Genomic DNA, 19,960 nt, shown 5'->3' with positions numbered 1-19,960 from the left:
CAACCAAGATATTCTACCATAGCTGAGTGGATAAGCAACTGTGACATACCCAAACAATGGAATATTATTCAGCACTAAAAGGAAATGAGCTACCGGCCATTAAAAGACACTGAACTACACATTGAAATCCCATCTCAAAAAGAAAAAAATATTGCTAATATTAACAACTTTAATGTTACCTGTCATAAACACTACTACTCAATGATAAAACCAGACAAGCACTTAGCATTGAAAACTTATTTCAAATATTAATATTGAGAGAAAAAGCATTTTCAAATTGTTTTAAAATGATGGCAGTAGGGTAAGGGAAAGTGATGGAGGGGTCCACATACATGTATTCATGTATGTAAATGTCAAAATGAATCCTCCTTCCTCTTTGTACAACTAATGTGTACTAGTAATAAAAAGACTAGCCACCATTTTCTGTAGTTTAAAGGAGTTTTATGTCCAGTACTTGCATGACCATTTTTCCATAAGCCAACTAGTTTATTTACACTTCTCACAACAGAAACACTAAGAGCATTCATTCGAGCCACACCCTCAACTTGGAACACTACTCTAACCGACTCATCCTATGAGTTCTATAAACCCCATTATAACTAAATACATAATTAAGTCACTTTCTGAAATTACTGTAAATATATGTATATACATGTGGTTGTATTAATGTGTACATATACGTGTGTTTATATATGTGTGTATATATAGCCAATTACCGCATCCACAATCTGACTTCAAATCAAACTAATCAGAATACTAATTCATTTTTTCACATAGTGATAAATGGTATGTTTATTTTTTAAGAATAAGGATAATGAATATATTTTTTAAACCTCAAAGATAGGAAGAAATGCTGAATAGCAACAAATAAAACTCATTTCATTTCATATAGGTGGGCAGAATTTGGGAAAAGGGAAGTTAGATTACAAAATGTTTTGTAATGAATTGTAATGAATTTGTAATGAATTCCCCTAGATGAGTAGGAAATCAGTTATCAGTATTTTAGTAATAGGGTAAGCTTTTCATTTTCCAGTAAGTACTCTAGCTGGAGAGTACAAACTAGAAAAGCTGGAAGAAAGAATGCCAGAGACAATTACAATAATACAGAAATAGCATGGTGGTCACTTGGCATAGTAATAGGGATGGGAAAGTGGTGAGTCACTTAGGAAGTACATCCACCAGCAGGACCTGGTGACTGAATATGAGGACACGATTTCTGGCTTAACAGTGGAAACAATCTTGAGTCTGTGGCCACAGGAAATGAAGTCGATTTAGAAATAAAGGGGAAAAATAGCAGAGCTGTGGGTAACACTGATCTTTAAGAGTCTGGGGTGCTGCAAAACTGTTTGGTGTAAATCAACTGAACAACTCATGGGGGGAGAGGGAAAGGGAGGGGGGAGGGGGGAATAAGGGAGGAGGTAACAAACAGTACAAGAAATGTATCCAACGACTAACGTATGAACTGTAACCTCTCTGTACATCAGTTTGACAATAAAAATTAAAAAAAAAAAAAAAGAGTCTGGGGTGCACGCAAGTGGTGATGACCAGTAGGTAAGCTGGATGTGTAAGCCTACGGCTCAGAGGTGAACCTTCAGATAGCTATGAGAAAGTCCTGGAAACACACAACCACTATTTGTTTTGCTTTGTGAGACATGTAAACAAGACTGGAAAAGAACTGAATTAAGAGAGAAATGAAAGTCAGTGAGAATTAATGGGAAAAAATGAGATCCAGAACACAGTTGAACAAACTGTCTGAAACAGCATGATGGACATGGCATCCCATGAAACAGAAGGAAAGGAAGAACAAATGGTACAAAGATGAACTAGTGAGCCAAGTACAAGAAATTTAAGGGGTCTCCTTTTGATGCTTCTATTTTGCCATGAAACAGAACAACCATCCATCGAGATTCTGTTCCTAAGTTGCAAGAAAGGATGTTAAAATTGCCCCTAAAGAGAAATGAGAGAATTACTCTGTGGCCCTTGACAGGTCCTTAAGGCAAAAGCTGTCTCGAGTTTACAAGCTGATAGTGATTCACGCCTACAATCCTAGCTACTCAGGAAGCTGAGATATGAGGATCATGGTTCAAATCTAGACCAATCAGAAAAGTCTTATCTCCAATTAATTACCAAAAAAGATGGAAATGGAGCAGTGACTGAAACTGGTAGAGCACTAGCCTTGAACACAAAAACTTAGGGATAGTACCCAGGCCCTGGGTTCAAGCCCAAAGTCTAGCACGCCTGTGCATGGGTATATGTGTACACACACATACACACACACACACACACACACAAACATAGAGTCTCAAGTCCATGAATTTATAGTACCTTATAGTACCACTTATCTGGCTTAAGTCTCAAGTCCATGAATTTACAGTACCACGTATCTGGGTAGCTATGTGATTTGTTTCAACCAGTAATAAACATATGTGAATAAACTAGCTGGTTTACAGGAAAATGGTCATATAAATAAGGGACATAAAACTCCTTTAAACTACAGAATACCTTCTGTGTAGGCCAAAATAACCAAGAACATCAATTTTGCCAGATGAATTTAACAAAAATTCAACAACACAAGCAAACTGACAATTCTAGCTAGAGTTTTCAAGTGATGGGCCATGGACTACAGCATACTAGGAAAGAAAGCATTAATGATGTTACACAACAGCAGTCTCACAAGTGTCAGTAAATAAATGTAGTAGGAAGATAAGGGATTAGGATAAAGAGGTATTAAATCTATGATCAGGAAGGTAAAGCTAAAAATGAGATCGCATTTAGCTCCATGAGATTAAATGAATGAAGAGAAAGACCATGAAAGGTAACAAAACTGTAAAGCCAGGGTCCTGGGCACTGTTCATATAAAACATTAGATTCACAAGGGATGGTGCCACAACCTCTTGTGGAAAGAAAAGCTATGTGCAGATGCCTACCTACATCTTCAATTAGCAAGAAGATATGGCCAAGAAAGATGACAGCCATTACATAAGGTAGAAGCTGAACAACCCAACTCAGGAAGAATTCTAAAAGAGTGGGGCTGGGGATATGGCCTAGTGGCAAGAGTGCTTGCCTCGTATATATGAGGCCCTAGGTTCGATTCCCCAGCACCACATATACAGAAAACGGCCAGAAGTGGCGCTGTGGCTCAAGTGGCAGAGTGCTAGCCTTGAGCAAGAAGAAGCCAGGGACAGTGCTCAGGCCCTGAGTCCAAGCCCCAGGACAGGCCAAAAAAAAAAAAAAAAGAATTCTAAAAGAAAGTCTACATCGGCACTTCAGTGAGAGAAACCTTATCCCACCCTTCTCTAAAATGAAGATGAAGAGAGCAAAAAAGCAGCTACAAGTACTATTAGAGGACTTTCAGAAGAAAAACATGTTACTTAAGGTAAAGGTAAAAGTAATATTTGATTTGAGAATGGAAGTGAATATTTTAACCTTAGAACAAAGAAGAAAAATGAAGTCCTAAGTTCTTAAATTTTTTTGTTTGATTATTTATTTATTTTGGTTGGTCATGGGGCTTGAACTCTGGATCTGGGCGCTGTCCTTGAGCTCTTCAGATCTACCACTTGAGCCACAGTGCACTTCCAGTTTTCTGGTGGTTAACTGGAGATAAGAGTCTCACAGATTGTCCTGCCTGAGCTGGCTTTGAACCGATCCTCTGATCTCAGCCTCCTGAGTAGCTAGGATTACAGGCATGAGCCACCGTCACCTGGCTACTTCATTGTTTTATAATTTCACTCAAAAAAATTTCACAAGTTGCTAGCTTCCTTTTATTGGTTCTAAAATTAGCTTTATTTGTATCATCTGTTGTTCTCCTATTACGAAAATGTCTTAAGTATGGAAAACAATCTGCTTTCCAGAATGTCTTCAAATTTCATAGGTTTATATTCTTTTCTACAAAACATTTTCTTGCAGCAGAAATTTTTTCCCAACTACCAGCAAAATCCTTTAGGTGAGTTTTCCCATTGTTTTGTAATGGAAAAACCTTGCATTTATGACTAAATTCTTGTTTTTGTTTTTGTTTCCAGTCCTGGGGCTTGGACTCAGGGCCTGAGCACTATCCCTGGCTTCTTTTTGCTCAAGGCTAGCACTCTACCACTTGAGGCACAGCACCACTTCCGGCTTTTTTCTATATATGTGGTGCTGAGGAACTGAACCCAGGGCTTCATGTATACGAGGTGAGCACTTTACCACTAGGCCATATTCCCAGCCCTATGACTAAATTCTTATCTAACTGGAATATAACATTAGTAAAACATATTCATATTCCAATTTTCAATGTTGCAATCATGAGTTACACATTCCATTTAAGCTGCATCAAGAAATAATACCTTGGATTATTTTTAGCATGAACATGTCATACTGAGTCATGAAGTCTCAAATTTCATTTTGTCAAGTATTTAGAAATTCTGAAGCACCCGTACAATACTGGTTATTATGATATTAAGGATTCCCATCACCAGACTGTATAGGATTTCTAGTTGGAAAGATGCTTCCAATCAAAATGCTTATTAAGACACACAAGTGCTCTCTGCGAGGGCTTGGAGAAATGGTGAAAGTGGAAGCCTCAATACACTGCAGGTACAAAGGTAAAATGGTCCAGCGGCTTTGGAAGCACTGACAGTTTCTTCAAAGTTATCAATGCTTGGAATCTACTCAAGGTAAGTATCCCCTCACATATGGCAAATTCATTTACAAAATGTGATCTATTCATACAACATTCGGCCATTAAAAAATACTGACACATGCTGCATACAACACAAAATGAATCTCAAAAACATTGTGCTAGGGGGAAAAAGCCAGATTCAAATAACTGCACAATGTATGATTCCACTTACATGGAATTGACGATAAAAAAAAAACAAATACAGAAACAGAAAGCAGATCAGTGGCTGGAATAGGGAGTCAGGATTGACTACAAACTTGCTCAAGAGAATTTTAGGGGTAATGAAATAAGTTGTAGTAATAGTTACACACTCCAAATTGATCATTAAAACCATTAAATTGTTTTATAATGGTGAATTTATAGTGTGTCAAGTACATCTCCATAAACTGTTGAAAATAAAATGAACTAGCAAAGCTGGTAAATAATGATTCCTACTTATAACACCTGCTCTTTATGTTCCTTTTCAGACCTAATTCTAAGAGTACATAAGAGATCAAAACATGCTTGTCAACTGTACTACAGTGAGCAAGCTGTATTTATTCACCCAAAAATTATCAAGAACTTACAATAAGACACAGTACTATGTCTTACTCTTTGCCTAATTGAACATCATCAGTAACTATGAAAGAACAGCTATCAAAACTCTAAAGTTTCTATACTGTTTTCAATATAGTACAAACATGAAAAGTTAATCATTTATTAGTAAAATAAGCATGCCATGTAAAAAAAAGTTAAAGCTGGGTGCTGATGGATCAACTGTAATGCTAGCTCCTCAGAAGGCTGAGATCTGCAGGCCATGGTATGAAGGCAGCACAGTCAGGAAAAGTCCTTAAGACTCTTATCTCCAATTAACCACCTGTAAACCAGAAGTGGGGCTATGGCTCAAAGTGGTAGAGCGATAGCCTTGAACAAAAAAGCTTGAGGACAGCATGCAGGCCCAGAGTTCAAGTCCAATGACTGACCAAAAAAAAAAAAGTAATCAGAAAGCTGGACAGTATCTGAAACATTTTCAAAATAGTCATTCATTGTGGCTTGTAGTGGCAGCTTGATTCCTGATCGAAATCTTTCACATCCTTTGGCCTTGCTTTTAATTTTGCTAATAAACAAATACTGCCTTCCTACAAAAACAACTAATATATCCTTTTTATAGAGTTTCACTCATGAAATACTGATCCAACACAGAGATCACCTAGGTTCATAAGGAGCTGATGATAACCAGGAGAAAACTATAGTGGGTAGGTGGAATGGATGACACATAAACAATCAAAGGCTGTTCAGCCCACACAGCTGTCTTCACTTCACTTAAAACAAGGAATGAAATTAATTTTAATCTTTTCCAAAAGTTTCAGCATGAACTAGAAAATGCTGATATTACAATTTACTTGTCCTACATGACCTTCAACTACCTAGTACTCAAACCCATCCTCTCTTTGCACACAGATGTTTGCTTATCTTCCTTCCTATGAATAGGTAAGAACTAAATGACAGGAACACATTATCAAAATGTTTATTTGGGGACTGGTGTTACGCCCCTTCCAGCAGGAATATACTTCTACATGACATCATTATTATTTTTTAAAGTATTCTTTTTAATTCCTTCAACAAATATTTATAGAACACAATAGGAAGGCAAAGACTGATGCCCTAGAACAAGCTTGTATTCTGTACATTAAACAAATTCAAAAGCCAAGAATTACATAAGAAAGCAATGTTCTGTATATTAAGCATTCCTCGACACAGTCCTCCAGGTAATTAATACATGCCTGTTTCCATCTAATAAAGTATGGCTGGAGACAAATCTTCTCTTCTCCTTGGCATAAAACCAATCCCAATCATGAAGTGTTAGAAATTAGTTCCAATTAATCAGAAGGCTTCTGGAGTGGCTATATTAATATCAAAGAACATTTCAGAGCAAGGAGTCATTTTGTTTTTTGGCAGTACTGAACTGACCTACAATCTCTATCCTCCTAATCTCCCCATTCCAACCATCTAGGGGTATAAATGTAAGCCACCACACCCTGGTGAGCAGGAAGAATTCCAAAGATGGGAAGAGACATATCATAATGATAAAGAGGCCAAATCATTATAAAGACTCAAGAATACTATTGATTATATACTATATACCAGTTGAGCCTTAAAATACATGAACCAGAAACTGACAGAACCGAAAGGAAAATAAATCCAGTTTCATTTAGTATTTTAGTAATTAATGAATAAAACAAGAAAGCAGAAAAAATTAAAAAGAGAAATTAGTTCCAAATCTATAAGGCATTAAAAAAATAAATTTTCTGAGTCAGTCTTCAGTGGCTCACACCTGTAATTCTAGCTGAAAATCTCAGGAGGATGAGATCTGAGGATCTCATCTCAGGCAGGAAAGTCCAGGAGACTCTTATCTCCAACAAACTACCAAAAAGCTAGACGTGGGGCTGGGGATATGGCCTAGTGGCAAGAGAGCTTGCCTCCCATACATGAAGCCCTAGGTTCGATTCCCCAGCACCACGTATACGGAAAACGGCCAGAAGGGGCGCTGTGGCTCAAGTGGCAGAGTGCTAGCCTTGAGCAAAAAGAAGCCAGGGACAGTGCTCAGGCCATGAGTCCAAGGCCCAGGACTGGCAAAAAATAAAAAAAATAAAAAAAGCTAGACGTACAGGTGTGGCTCAAGTGGCAGAGTGCTAGCCTTGAGCAAAAGCAACTCAGGGGCACTGCTCAGGCCTTGAGCTCAAACCCCAGGACCAGCAGAAATAAAAACAAACAAACAAAAAAAGTTCTGGCCAAGAAGAGTGACTCACATCTGTAATCCCAGGTAGTTAAGAGGCAGAGACAAAGGTCTCAGACCTTTGTACTGAACAAAAAGTGAGCCAGACTATTTCAAAGAACAAGCCAGGGGTGGTAGTTCATGTAATCACAACTACTTAAAAGGCACAGGTAGGAGGATTGCAGTCCCAGGTCAGCCTCAGGCGAAAGAACAAGACTCCCTCTGAAAAGTAACTGAAGCAAGAAGAGCAGAGGAGTGTGGTTCAAGCATACAACCCCTCTCGCAGGAGGCCCTAAGTTCAAAACCCCAGTATTGCAAACTAATTAATCAACTTTTTTCCTGCTAATCCTGGGGCTTGAACTCAGGGCCTGGCACTGTCCTTGAGCCTCTTTTGCTCAAGTCTAGCACTCTACCATTTGAGCCACATCACCATTTCCAGCCTTTCCTGCCTATGCAGTACTGAGGAATCAAACTCAGGGTTTCATGCATGCTAGGCAAGCACTCTACCACTAAGCCACATTCCCACTCCAATCAATTCATTTTTAGCACTTGCTCTGTTACTTAAGAAGTCTAAAGCTGGGATGTAGCTCAGTGGCAAAGCACTTGCCTAGCAAGTGTAACATCCTGGGTTCGATCCCCAGTACCAAAAAAGAAAAGACAAAAAAAAAAAAAAAAGTCTAAAAATCATCTAGAGAATAAATAAAATTAGGCATTAAATATAAAATGACCAAAGAGTTAAAAAAATGTAAAGTAATTTAAATAAAGGAAAGTACAACCCTTTCAGTCATTCTTGGCCTTAGACTATATCCCAAAAAATTATCAACAATGAACCAAAAAGGGGAGTAACACTTCAACAAGAAAGGTACTCATTACCTGACTTATGTAACTATAACCCCTCTGTACATCACCTTTGCAATACAACATCACCTTTACTTTACAATAAAATTAAATTTTAAAAAGCACTGCCAAAGAACAAAAAAAAAACCAATGAACCAAAAAGAAATTAGAATATTTTCCTTTTGATATATGTGTGTGTGTGTGTGTGTGTATATATATATATATATCTTTCTCTATAAAGAAAAGTTCTAACCTCTATGAACCACATGCTTCCAAAAAGATAAAAGGTCATTTAGAACAACAACAACAGAACACACAAATATCTATGTAACTTAATCAAATTTTAAAGGAACAAAAAAATGAAAGGAAAATTATTCCAACATGGATAAAGTCTGAACAGGTAGTTTTGTTAAATGCAAATATTACCACGACTTGATACTGACTTAAATAAGATAACCCGCCAATGGTAAGTGTTCTTTGGTGCTATTTCTTAAAGTTCTAAGATGCACTGAAGCTCAGTAGGTCAGCTGGATGAGATGCATTTTCACCATATTCCACTTATGAAGAGTTTCTCAGGACATAACCCAAGTCAAGAAGAATCTTACAATAGCTAAAGAGGATTTCCATGAAGAAATTCAAGAAGTTCAAATAAAGAAAAAGCCTATAATCATTATTTTCTCACCCCAACCATCATCTAACTATGAAGTATATAAAGTATTATAGATAGAAACAGAGGCTTCCAGCTTATATTTTGTGAATTCTAATAGGCAAATCTCTTGATAAGCAATTTGTATTACTTCTTTACACTTTCCATCAGGATTCCAAATGGAATCAAAATACCAATAAAAATAAATCCACCAAAGTACTAAAAGCCAAGTAAAGTATATGTTGTAAGAAGAATTTCTTAAACATGATAACTAAACTGGAAGTCAACCCACAGTGAGACTGATAACCCTGATTACATAAAATATCTAGTATTCAGTTAAATGTAAAAACAATCAGTAACAAAGCATATATATATATAAAACATTTACATTTTTGAGAGTACATGTGTGTACCAAAATGTTAATTTAAACAGTATCTACCTCCAGGAAAGGGACTGCAAGTCCATGCCACTAGCATTTATTTTTCCTTTATTCCCTCAATTTTCTGCAATTAAGAACATTTTGAGGGCTGGGAATATGGCCTAGTGGCAAGAGCGTTTGCCTCCTACACATGAAGCTCTTGGTTCGATTCCCCAGCACCACATATATGGAAAACGGCCAGAAGGGGTGCTGTGGCTCAGGTGGCAGAGTGCTAGCCTTGAGCGGGAAGAAGCCAGGGACAGTGCTCAGGCCCTGAGTCCAAGGCCCAGGAATGGCCAAAAAAAAAGAACATTTTGAGTCAGACATCAGTGGCTCATACCTGTAATCCTAGCTACTCAGAAGGCAGAGGATCTGAGAACCACCTCAAAGCAAGGCAAGGCAGGGAGGTCTGTGAGACTCTTATCTACAATTAACTACAAAAAGCCAAAAATAGGACTCAGGCTCAAAGAGATAGAACACTAGCCTTGAACAGAAAAAGCTCGGGGACAGTGCCCAGGCTCTGTTCAAGGGAAAGAAAAAAAAAAAAAAAGGTACAGAGAAAACTAAAAGGAAACAGCTTTTGACCAGAGCTTAGGTTAAATAACAGAATCATAGAATTATTAGGGAGAATCTGCTATAACTTAAGAAAACATAAAAAGTCCAAGTATAAGTAAATCAGTTTTTAACGATTATGACAAGATAATCCAATGAGAAAAGAAAAAGTATTGTTTAAAAATAGTGCTGAATAAATGAATAGTCGTTTAGCACACAACTTACACGCACGTCACACACTATGCGACATGTTTAAGGACAGGAAGAAATGGAGAAAAGCAAAGAAGAGGTGACAGTGTCCAAAAAAAGAAATGAACTCATTATCTAATTTATGAAATGGTAAACCCTCTTACAACACCTTAATAACAATAAAATTATTTTTAAAATATGAATTAATGAACAAATATATCTTAGGCTAAATGCAAAAGTTAACTTTAAGCTTCGAGAAGAAGCAAAAGAGAACATCTTCTTGGCAATAACTACAAGAAAAAGTTATGCTATACCTGAGACAATTTTGCCAAATATAAGTAAATTTGACAAGCCTTTTTACATACAAAACTACTTATCTGAACAGATACGTGAATCATATGTTCAGATGACTCTGACATGTACAAATGGCCAGTTAAATACATGAAAAAATGCACTTTAGTCACCAGCCATATGCCAATTAAAATTACAATTCATTATCACTGCCCACCACACAATGGCCAGTTTTTTTAATGTGTATTAGAGAAGATATGAACAACTGGAACTCTCATACACTGTTGGTGGGTATGTAAAATGTTATAACCTCTGTGAAAAAGTAAAGATATATCTGACATTATGACACAACAATTTCCGTAGAGGTGATAAAGAAAATACAAAGGCTGGGAAGGTGACTTATCGGTAGAGTGCTCGCCTAGCATGCATGAAGCCGTAGGTTTGATTCCGCAGCACCACATACACAGAAAAAACCAGAAGTGGGTGCTGTGGCTCAAGTCCTAGTGTGCTAGCCTTGAGCAAAAAGAAGCCAAAGACAGTGTTCAGGCCCTGAGTTCAAGCCCCAGGGCAGGTGGAAGGAAGGGAGAGATGCAAGGAGGGGGGGGGGAGGAAGAAAATGCAAGAAAATAGTTAAGTAGGGGCTGGGAATATGGCCTAGTGGTAAAGTGCTCATCTCATATACATGAAACCTTGGGTTCGATTCCTCAGCACCACATATATAGAAAAAGCCAGAAGTGGCGCTCTGGCTCAAGTGGTAGAGTGCTAGCCTTGAGCAAAAAGAAGCCAGGGACAGTGCTCAGGCCCTGAGTTCAAGCCCTGGGACTGGCAAAAAACAAAACAACATGGGAGGAAAGGGAAAGGGGGAGGAGGTAGGGGGGAATGAGGGATGAGGTAACAGTACAAGAAATGTATCCAATGCCTAATGTATGAAACTGTAACCTCTCTGTACATCAGTTTGATAATAAAAATTTGGAAAAAAAACATAAAAGAGTAAGTAGGTATTGAGTATATGGATAGTCATCATCAATTATGTCACCTTTATAATACTTAAATTTTTTTCTATAATAAAATGCTGGTGACTTTTTTTTCTCTATTAATTTTTGTTATGTACAATCAAAGAAAAGAGATCTTAAATTCCCTGCCTAGATATCTGCCCTAATCTATAGAAACTCTGCACCTGGACTCCAGGAATGTTCCTAGTACCATTTCCATAAGAGCAAACAATGAAGAAAACACAAGTAGACTACAGTCATATTTGTTTAATGGCAGCAGTGAAAATGAATACACCAGGTCACTCAAACAATTCTGATTGGAAAAAAAGCAAGTCAGAAAAGAAAGTATACAAATGTTAACTTTTTGTAAAACTAAACCATATTGTTTAGTATTACAGTGGTAATCTATAAATAAAACAGGGTGGCAGGTGAGAGATGAGCAAGGATTGAGTCAAGCATCAGGAACAGCATACAGGTAACAATGAGCTGTATTTAATAGTGTATGGGGACTTCAGGAACTTGCATTTCATGGTTCAATATTTACGTCGGCATGTTATTCTTTCAATAGTTCCAAATTCCAGTAGGAAAAGTGGGCTATCTGATCAACACTCAACAAAACCAAAAAAAACCTTAAGTTTCAAGATAATTATTCACTATATATATGAATATTTTTAACTAAAAATAAGCCAAACGCACATGAGAAGTGAAATAAACTTACTACACACCTAGCACTTCACAAGTAATATATACTTGTATGTACACACACACACACACACACACACACACGCGCGCGCGCGCGCGCCTACATTTCCTTAGTGTATACCAGCCTTACTCTGGGACTGAGATATTTCAAACTACAGAATTTTTTTTTAATGGAAATGTAATACACACACTCCATATTCCCTAGAGCTTTCTTGAGAATCTGTGGCAGGATCCTGAAATCAAACCTAGTATTTCTCCAGTAAAAAAGCTTTTTACAACAAGAGGGATGAATGGGCTATAAATATTCAAACATCAAATAGGCCAGAAGTTATCACCAAATAAATTTTAGTAAAAACATGGTCTCAGAGCTTTTTTCCTGTATCAGAATTGTGGGTAAGAGAATCTTGGTCCCCAAAATGAAGTTCAACTTCATCTAAGCAGTAAATTACACTTTATTTAAGGATTTCCTTCAAAATGTAAGTTTTAAACTAATGCAGATGATGTATTTTTAATTTCACAAAAGAAAAAGCTTGCATAAAATTTTTTCAACCTTTATTCTATTCTATTTCATTTTTATATCTTCAAATATTCTCATTGATTAGTGAGAGAAAGACAGACAACTTCGTTTTAATTAGGCAAATAACCAGCAGCAAGCTCAAAGAACCTAAGCACTTTGATGGGAAGTATTTCCACTGGGCTGTAGAAGTACCTCCGTAGAACAATGGCCTACAATGTATAAGGACCTGGGTTCAGTGCTCAGACTACCAAACACAAAAATGGATCTCTGTAAAGAAATATTTCCATATATGTTTATACGTATAATTATATCAATCAAATTAGGTACTTTGTTTTCTAAGCCACTGAAAATTATAAATGTTTAATCGTCTTTGCTCAACCATACATGTAACAGTTTTCCTAAGACTGAATTGAATCCTATGTGTTAATTATAACTACTCTTTGAAAAGTAAAATACATCAAATCCAAAAGCACAGACTTTAGAAAGCCATCTCTCCAGCACAACATTAACAGGTACATTCCTTTTTACCATAACAGACAAGCAATTAGAGAACTTAAATCTTGACAAAAAAAAACAACAACAAAGACAAAGGTCTCCCCCTGGTGCAGGTTGTTCATGCCTATAATCCTAGCTACTCAGAAGGCTGAAATGTGAGGATCACAGATCAAAAATATCCAAGGCAGAAAAAGCCTGTGAGACTTTTATCTCCACTAAACTTAAAAAAAAACCAAAAAACCTGAAGTGGGCTGTGGCTCAAATCGGAGAGCACTAGCCTTGAGCAAAAGAAGCCTACAGACAACTCCCAGGATCTGAGGTTAAGCCCCAGAACAGGCACACAGATTAAAAAAAGGAAAGGAAAGAGGTCTCAAACACTACAAGATACATACCTGAAGCCCCCTCTACTTTCTCATAATATTAAAGAAACACGCTTCTTTCAGAACACTTTACGTAATACCAACACCTCCCTCTCTATAATCACAAGCGATGGGGGGGAGGGGAAGCAAATTCAAGAACCTACACAAAGCAACCACCTCCACAAAGAATCAAGGTAATTTAGGCTCCACATGGATACAATTGTAAAATGCAGGTGTTTCTGTGCTTAATAATGGCTAACAGTTTATGATGGTAAATACATGATTTTGTGATAATATAGGCATTGAAAACTATGTAACAAAAATAATTGTAAGATCATTTTTCTTATGGAATATTTAAAGAAATTAACTAAAAATAAGCCAAATGCACATAAGAGAAGTGAACTAATCTTACTGTACACTTCACATGCTACCTTTTATCCTTCAAATGGCCTGCCTTCTAGGCCTAGCTTACTAAAGGCATTTTACTGGAAGCTCAGGCATACTTCATTGATTCACTTTTGTCACCCTAAGCAGTATATACTTTTCCATGGAACTTTCTGAGCACCTGAATTCAGTAACATTTCAGGCTAGCATTTATATTAGAATATTAGATAGACAGACAGGTAGATAGTAAGTAGGTAGGCAGAGAGAGAAAGAGAGGGGGGGGGGAGGCAGGCAGGCACTGGTAACTCATACTGGGAATGATCCCAGTATGAGGATCCCAATTCAAACCCAACCCAGGCAGGTAAGTTCTTGAGACTCTTATCTCCAATTAACCACCAAAAACACCAGAAGTGGCACTGTGGTTCTAACTGGTAGAGCGCTTGGCCTTGAGCAACCCCAGGCCCCGACTCCAAGACCCACGATAGACAAAAAAATAGATTGATAGGTAGGTAGGTAGGGTGGGTGGGTGAACTGATCGATCAATCTTAAAATTTTCTGTTAAGGACAATGTTTTCCAGGGTGAAACAAAAGAAAGGCAGTGGGCAGTAACAGTGATCGATTGTGAAGCACACATACATGGTAAGGCTTCAAATCTTTCAAATGACACCAGTCATTATTCCATTTCTGAAAACAATTTTTATAACATTCTTTTAAAGATTAATTTGCAGAGTTTCAGTTTGGAAAAACAAAAAGGAATGGGGTGGCATTGGTGGCCTGAGCAACTCTCCACTTAAGCATGGTTAATACAGTAAATTATATGCATGTTACCATAATCAAAATACTAGTTCATTCTAAAACTTCATCTTCACATTCATATCCCTATTCAAAGTGATATTTAATCAACTAAAATGGCAGCAGTAACAGGGCTGTCAAGTCAAAAGCATCTACTCTCCACATACACCAGTAATATATCATAAATGAATGTGTGCACTGCTATATTAAACACTCAATAAATGAATAGACTAAACTGTTTACTGAACATGTGAAAAAAATTTTAAAAAGCCTTCACTGTAATAATCTAGAAACACTTTAATAAAACAAAAATATATGGTCATGCCATTCATAGTAACAGCTGAGTTCCAAGCTCAGAATAACCCTAATAATTATGACTAACATCACTGAAGGCCCATGGAGATCAAAGTGAAGTGTAAAAAATTTCTATCTGGGATTGAGTATGAACCTGATGAATACTTGAGGCTTACGGATACTATTTTTAACTGAACTTTCTGGCCTTGGGTCAAAGTTTTGCTAGCAAATACCAAAGTGAAAATGCTGGGAGTGAAGCCCGGACTTTTCTCTAGAAAAGGCTATGACCTCCATGCGACCAATCCTGTGACTTTCCAAAGACAGTACAGGGCTTCATGCTCCTGGGCGAGGAATGAAGTACTATCTAGAAAAATCAGTTTAAAAAGAAAAATCAATCAGGCTGGGAATGTGACTTAGCGGTAGAGTGCTTGCCTAGCATGCATGAAGCCCTAGGTTAGATTTTTCAGCACCACAGAAGCAGAAAACATCGGAAGTGGCCCTGTGGCTCAAGTGGTGGAGTGCTAGCCTTGAGCAAAAGAAAGCCAGGGACAGTGCTCAGGCCCTGAGTTCAAACCCCAGGTCTGGCAATTAATCAATAAATAAATGATCAATCGAGCTGGTACAATATAACAAAGTCAAACGGTCTGACACAATACATCATTACATTTTGATACAATATAGTAAGGAATCGGTGAATTCTACACAATGTATAGAAAGATCTACACTCTCCAACTAGCTCCTACATTTTAACCAAACAGGACTGAGTCATTCTGCAGACGATTCCAGAAACCCCAAGGATAGCCCACAGCCTCCAAAGAAAAATTAGTCAATCAGTGCAAGGGAGGGACCGGTTTGTTGTTTTTTTTTTTTCACCACAGTCACTAGGCTTCTCCCAGCAGGGCCCAGAACTGAACATCTGCGTTCTGGCACAGAATGTCTTTCACCCACCCTCACTCCAGAGTTAACTAAATAGTCGGAGAATCTTTTCCCCTTCTTCTCCCTCGGGGGGTGGGGGGGGGAGAGACGTTCACACCACCTTTTCCCATAAATACCTCTCTACAACACACTAATCAAATTTGCTTTCGAAATACAATAACCTCACAGAGAACTATGTCAACATGCGGGGTGCACTTATTCGTTAAAACGTGTTCCTTTTGAGTGGCTATCTATTCCTTTGGGTTTCAAAGGTCGCAGCAAAAGACCAGAGGAAAGGGGACAGATGTATTTCATTCTACGAGTCCGCCGTGAGAGGGGAGGGGAAGGGGGGCGCCTTTGGCGCAACACTTTTGAGGAATTAAATTTGCCTAAAAGGCACGCGATGGCTACCGTGGAATATTCAACACCGGGGGGGGGGGGGGGAACGGCAAAACTTGAGCTGTGTGTGTTCCAACACTTCCGACTGGGAGAGGAGGAGAGCTCTTTGTCAGGTGGCCCAGGTGGTAGTCCCGACGGAGGAGGGCCCGGCATCGGGTTCCTCTCTCCCCGGGGCCGGCACCCAGGTTCCCCACGCGGCGTGACACTTTCAAACCGGCCAGTCCCGTGGAAGGACGGCCAATCCCCCCCCCCCCCGCGCGCACCTTTCCGCCCCAAGCCAGCCGTCTGGGCCGGCGGGAAGGGAGCGGAGCGTTCCCTCCCAGCGCTCCGAGGAAAAGCCACGGGGCCCCCGCGGGCGGTGGGAGGGAGGAGCCCCGGCCGGGGTCTCCACCGCCGGACCTCGGGCCTCACGAGTGCACGGTCCGGTCGGGTCTCCGGCGGAAGCGGGGCGAGTGGGGCGAGCCCTCCTTTCCTTCCTCCCCCCCACCCCGCCCGGCGTGGGCACCGGGGCTGGGCGGGGTGCGAGACCCCGAGCCAGCGCGGGCGGCGTCCCCAGGTCCCCACCCCCGCCCACCCCGGCCACCTACCAGCAAGCTCTCCACGTTGATGGGGGAACGCGGGTCTCGGATCAGCGCCTCCAGCTTCCTCTGGCGGCCCGCGCCGGCCCCGTCCCCGTCCCCCGGCGCGGCCTCGGGGGCGCCGGGCATTTTCCCCGTCGGCGGGGGCCGGCTCATGCCGCCCCCTCCCGGCCCGCACCCCGGGTCCCCCGCGCACGAAGCCCGCCGCCTCCGGGCCTAGCGCCGCCCCCGACCCGCCGGCTCCAGGCGGGGCTACGCCCGGGCCCAGCGTCCGCTCCTAGCAGCGGCTTCGGGTCTCCGCGCCGCGCCGGGCCCGGGGGCCGCTCCGAGGGGCCCGGCCCCGAGAGGCCCGGAGCGGACGGCGTCCCCGCCCCTCAAGTCAGACCCGCGCCGCCCGGTCCTCGGGTCCGCGGCGGGCTCTCCAGGACTCCGCCGGCGCGAGCGGGGAAGTGGCGGCGGCACCGGCCGCCCCGCCCTCGGGGACCCAGAGGGCTGAAGCCCGGACTCGGGCCGCTACGGCCGCCGCCCGTCCGCGCCCATGTCGCCGCCGGCCGGTCTCCGGCTCCCACCAGCCCGCTCCCCTCACCGCACTCCCGCGCCCCGGCCCTGCCCGGCCGCGCGCCGCCGCTACCCACAATCCCTCCGCCCGCGGCCGCCCGCCCGCGCGCGCGCGCGCGCCCGACCGCCCGCCCGCGCCCCGTGCGCGCGCGCCCTCGGGCCCCGCCCCCTCGGCCCGGCGGACCCCGCCCCCGGCCGCCGGGCCGCGCTCGCCGCGCTTCCGTTCTCACCCCGCACCCCGCTCCTCCCCTCGCGCCCCCGGCTCCGGGGCTCTGACGGCCGCCGACCCCTTCCGCCCGGCCGACCCCGCGGCCTCCGGGGCGGCGCGCTGGCTCGAGGGCCTCGGGGAAGGCGGGGCGGCCCGCGCCCTCCGGGCCGGCCGGGTCCCCGCTGACTCAGCGCGCAGCTACGCGGGCCTCGTGCGGTCGCCGGCGGCCCGGCGTGGGGGGCGCCCCGCGCCCCGCGCCCCGGGGTGGGGTGGGGTCGGGTGGAGGGCGGGGGCCCGGGGAGCCAGCGGAGGCGGCTGGAATCCGAGTCCTGGGGCGGGGAGGCCTGCCCGGCCGGGGAAGTTTCCGCCCCCCCGGGGTAGCAATCCTGGATTCTATCTAGCAAAGCTCCCCGACGGTCCCGGCCGCGGCCCGCGGGAAGCGCTCCGGAGCCCCGCGCGCGGGCGCCCGGGACGGACAGGGCCGAGCGGGGGCGGCCGCCCCTCCGCGTTCCCGCCCCCTGCCCAGCCCGTCCCGGGGAGCCGTCGGGGGGGGGGCGGAATATATATATATATATATATGTGCCAAGAGCCATAAAACTGTTCATGAGAGCCCCTTTGACCCAGCCGGCCCATTTAAGGAAGTAGGTTGAGAAGGAAATGGTCCCCGGGTGGGGAGGAGGAGGAGGAGGAGAGGGCTTGCATCAAGATGTTTACAGCAGGCTATTCAGAAGGTTCGCGAAATAAGGCTCCTCCGGCGGTGTAGTCACTGAAAGAATCGTGTGGCAGGTTTGCAGACTTGGGGTGTGTGTGTGTGTGTGTGGAGTACAGGAAATGGTATGCTGGAAATCCTTTTTAAGGCGAAAAGATCATGCAAATGATGTCAAACTGAAATGAGCAGCTGTTGAGAATGATTGGATACAGTTATTAAGTAAGTGGGCCCTTTTTCTTTTTTCATTAAAAAAAAATTCCACTAAGATACACGGGCCACTTCAAAAAAGAAAAAAAAAAAAGCTACAATCTGATATCCGTAAGTATTTAGAATCTTGAGGACCTTCTCGCTGGCATGCCAGAGATAAGTTCACAGACAGGCTAAAAGGCCTGACCTTGTAAAGGAGTGTTTTAATCAGGAAGTGTCCTGGAAGCCTCATCTCCCCTTTTGGGGTTAAGCCACTCTTACTTGGACCAGTGCCTTGAACGATCCAATACAGTTTCTTCATCTCAGATAAATCCACTGACTTCTGGTAAAAGGTAAGCTTAATTCCTTCCAAGGATTAAATTGAAGTATAATTCCTTTAATTCTGTAGACAGTTACAGACCTCCATAGACCCCACTGGAAGGACATTGTGACCTAGACTCTCCTCCTCAGGCAACAAGAACGAAAGGATTACCATGATTATGGATTTTTTTTTTTCCTGGTGACTATATAGCATGCAAGTTAAAGAAACACGGTGTGGTTCTCAGGTTGCAACTTAACTTTGCAATGACGGGTTATATGGTTTTATGGAGCTTGGTGGGGTAACAAGAAGCCATGGCCCCAAGTACTACCTTATTTTAAAAGAACAGTATTAAACTGGTCACAGGTGGCTCACACCTGTAATCCTTGCTACTCAGGAGGCTGGGATCTGAGGGCTGTGGTTCAAAGCCATCCTGGACAAGGAAGGCCATGAGAATCTTCAGTTAACCAGCAGAAAGCTGGAAGTGGAGGCTTCTCATTCAGTTTTGAGTTATGGTGTCTTGCCATACAAATGTGTGTGTGTGTGTGTTGATGTTGGTCCTAGGGCTTGAACAACTCAAAGCCTGGGCCCTTAACTTTTTTGCTCAAAGCTAATGCTTTGCCACCTGAACTGTAGATTCACTTCTATCCTTTTGATGGCTAGAGATAGGAGTCTCATGGAATTTCCTGCCCAGACTGGCTTTGAACCACAATCTTCAAATCTTAGTCTCTGAGTAGCTAGGATTACACACTTGAGCCACTAAGCACCTAGCTAAACTTTTTTTTTTTTTTTAACATTTTCAATTTTTATGCAGTCAAAGACTTAACTACTCCTGGTTGTATCTGGTCTAGGAAAGATTTCAAACCCAGTTTTGGGGTCTCAGAAGACTAGAATTACAAGAGGTTATAAGGAACTGACAATTTACACTACAGTCAGCTCAGCATCTTCTGAATTAGCCATAGGAAAGGCCCCTCGGTTGGCTCTGCTCTGGGTCCTGCTGCTCGCTGGCTCCCAGCCTCCTCCTAACCACTATTCCTGAACTGTCTTACATACAGGTGAGTCACACAGGAACTTGCACAAAAAACATTTGTCCAGGACTAAGCACAATAAGGAAATAGACACAGAAAATGCATTTAACCCAGCTGGCCTGCCACTGTGTAAGGCTTTATTCCACCACGGCTAGCTTGCTCTCCAGGACTCAGAAGCTC

At 42.3% G+C, this 19,960-nt stretch overlaps 1 protein-coding gene across 2 annotated transcripts in view; it reads right to left on the bottom strand.

Moving 5' to 3' along the window:
- The window catches only part of Rock2 (Rho associated coiled-coil containing protein kinase 2), a 100,016-nt gene extending 83,059 nt beyond the window's left edge, over window positions 1-16,957 (bottom strand). For both annotated transcript variants that reach the window (XM_048353408.1, XM_048353409.1), the window contains exon 1: window positions 16,782-16,957. In XM_048353408.1, the coding sequence (XP_048209365.1) occupies window positions 16,782-16,928 (147 nt within the window). In that variant the 5' untranslated portion in view covers window positions 16,929-16,957. The remainder of the gene's footprint in view (window positions 1-16,781) is intronic.
- Window positions 16,958-19,960: the final 3,003 nt, after the last annotated feature.

Source organism: Perognathus longimembris, chromosome 8 (genome assembly GCF_023159225.1).
Source record: "Perognathus longimembris pacificus isolate PPM17 chromosome 8, ASM2315922v1, whole genome shotgun sequence".
In the NCBI taxonomy this organism is placed as follows: Eukaryota; Metazoa; Chordata; class Mammalia; order Rodentia; family Heteromyidae; genus Perognathus; species Perognathus longimembris.
The sequence above is the reverse complement of the archived record's forward strand: the minus strand, read 5'-3'. Positions and strand labels throughout refer to the sequence as shown.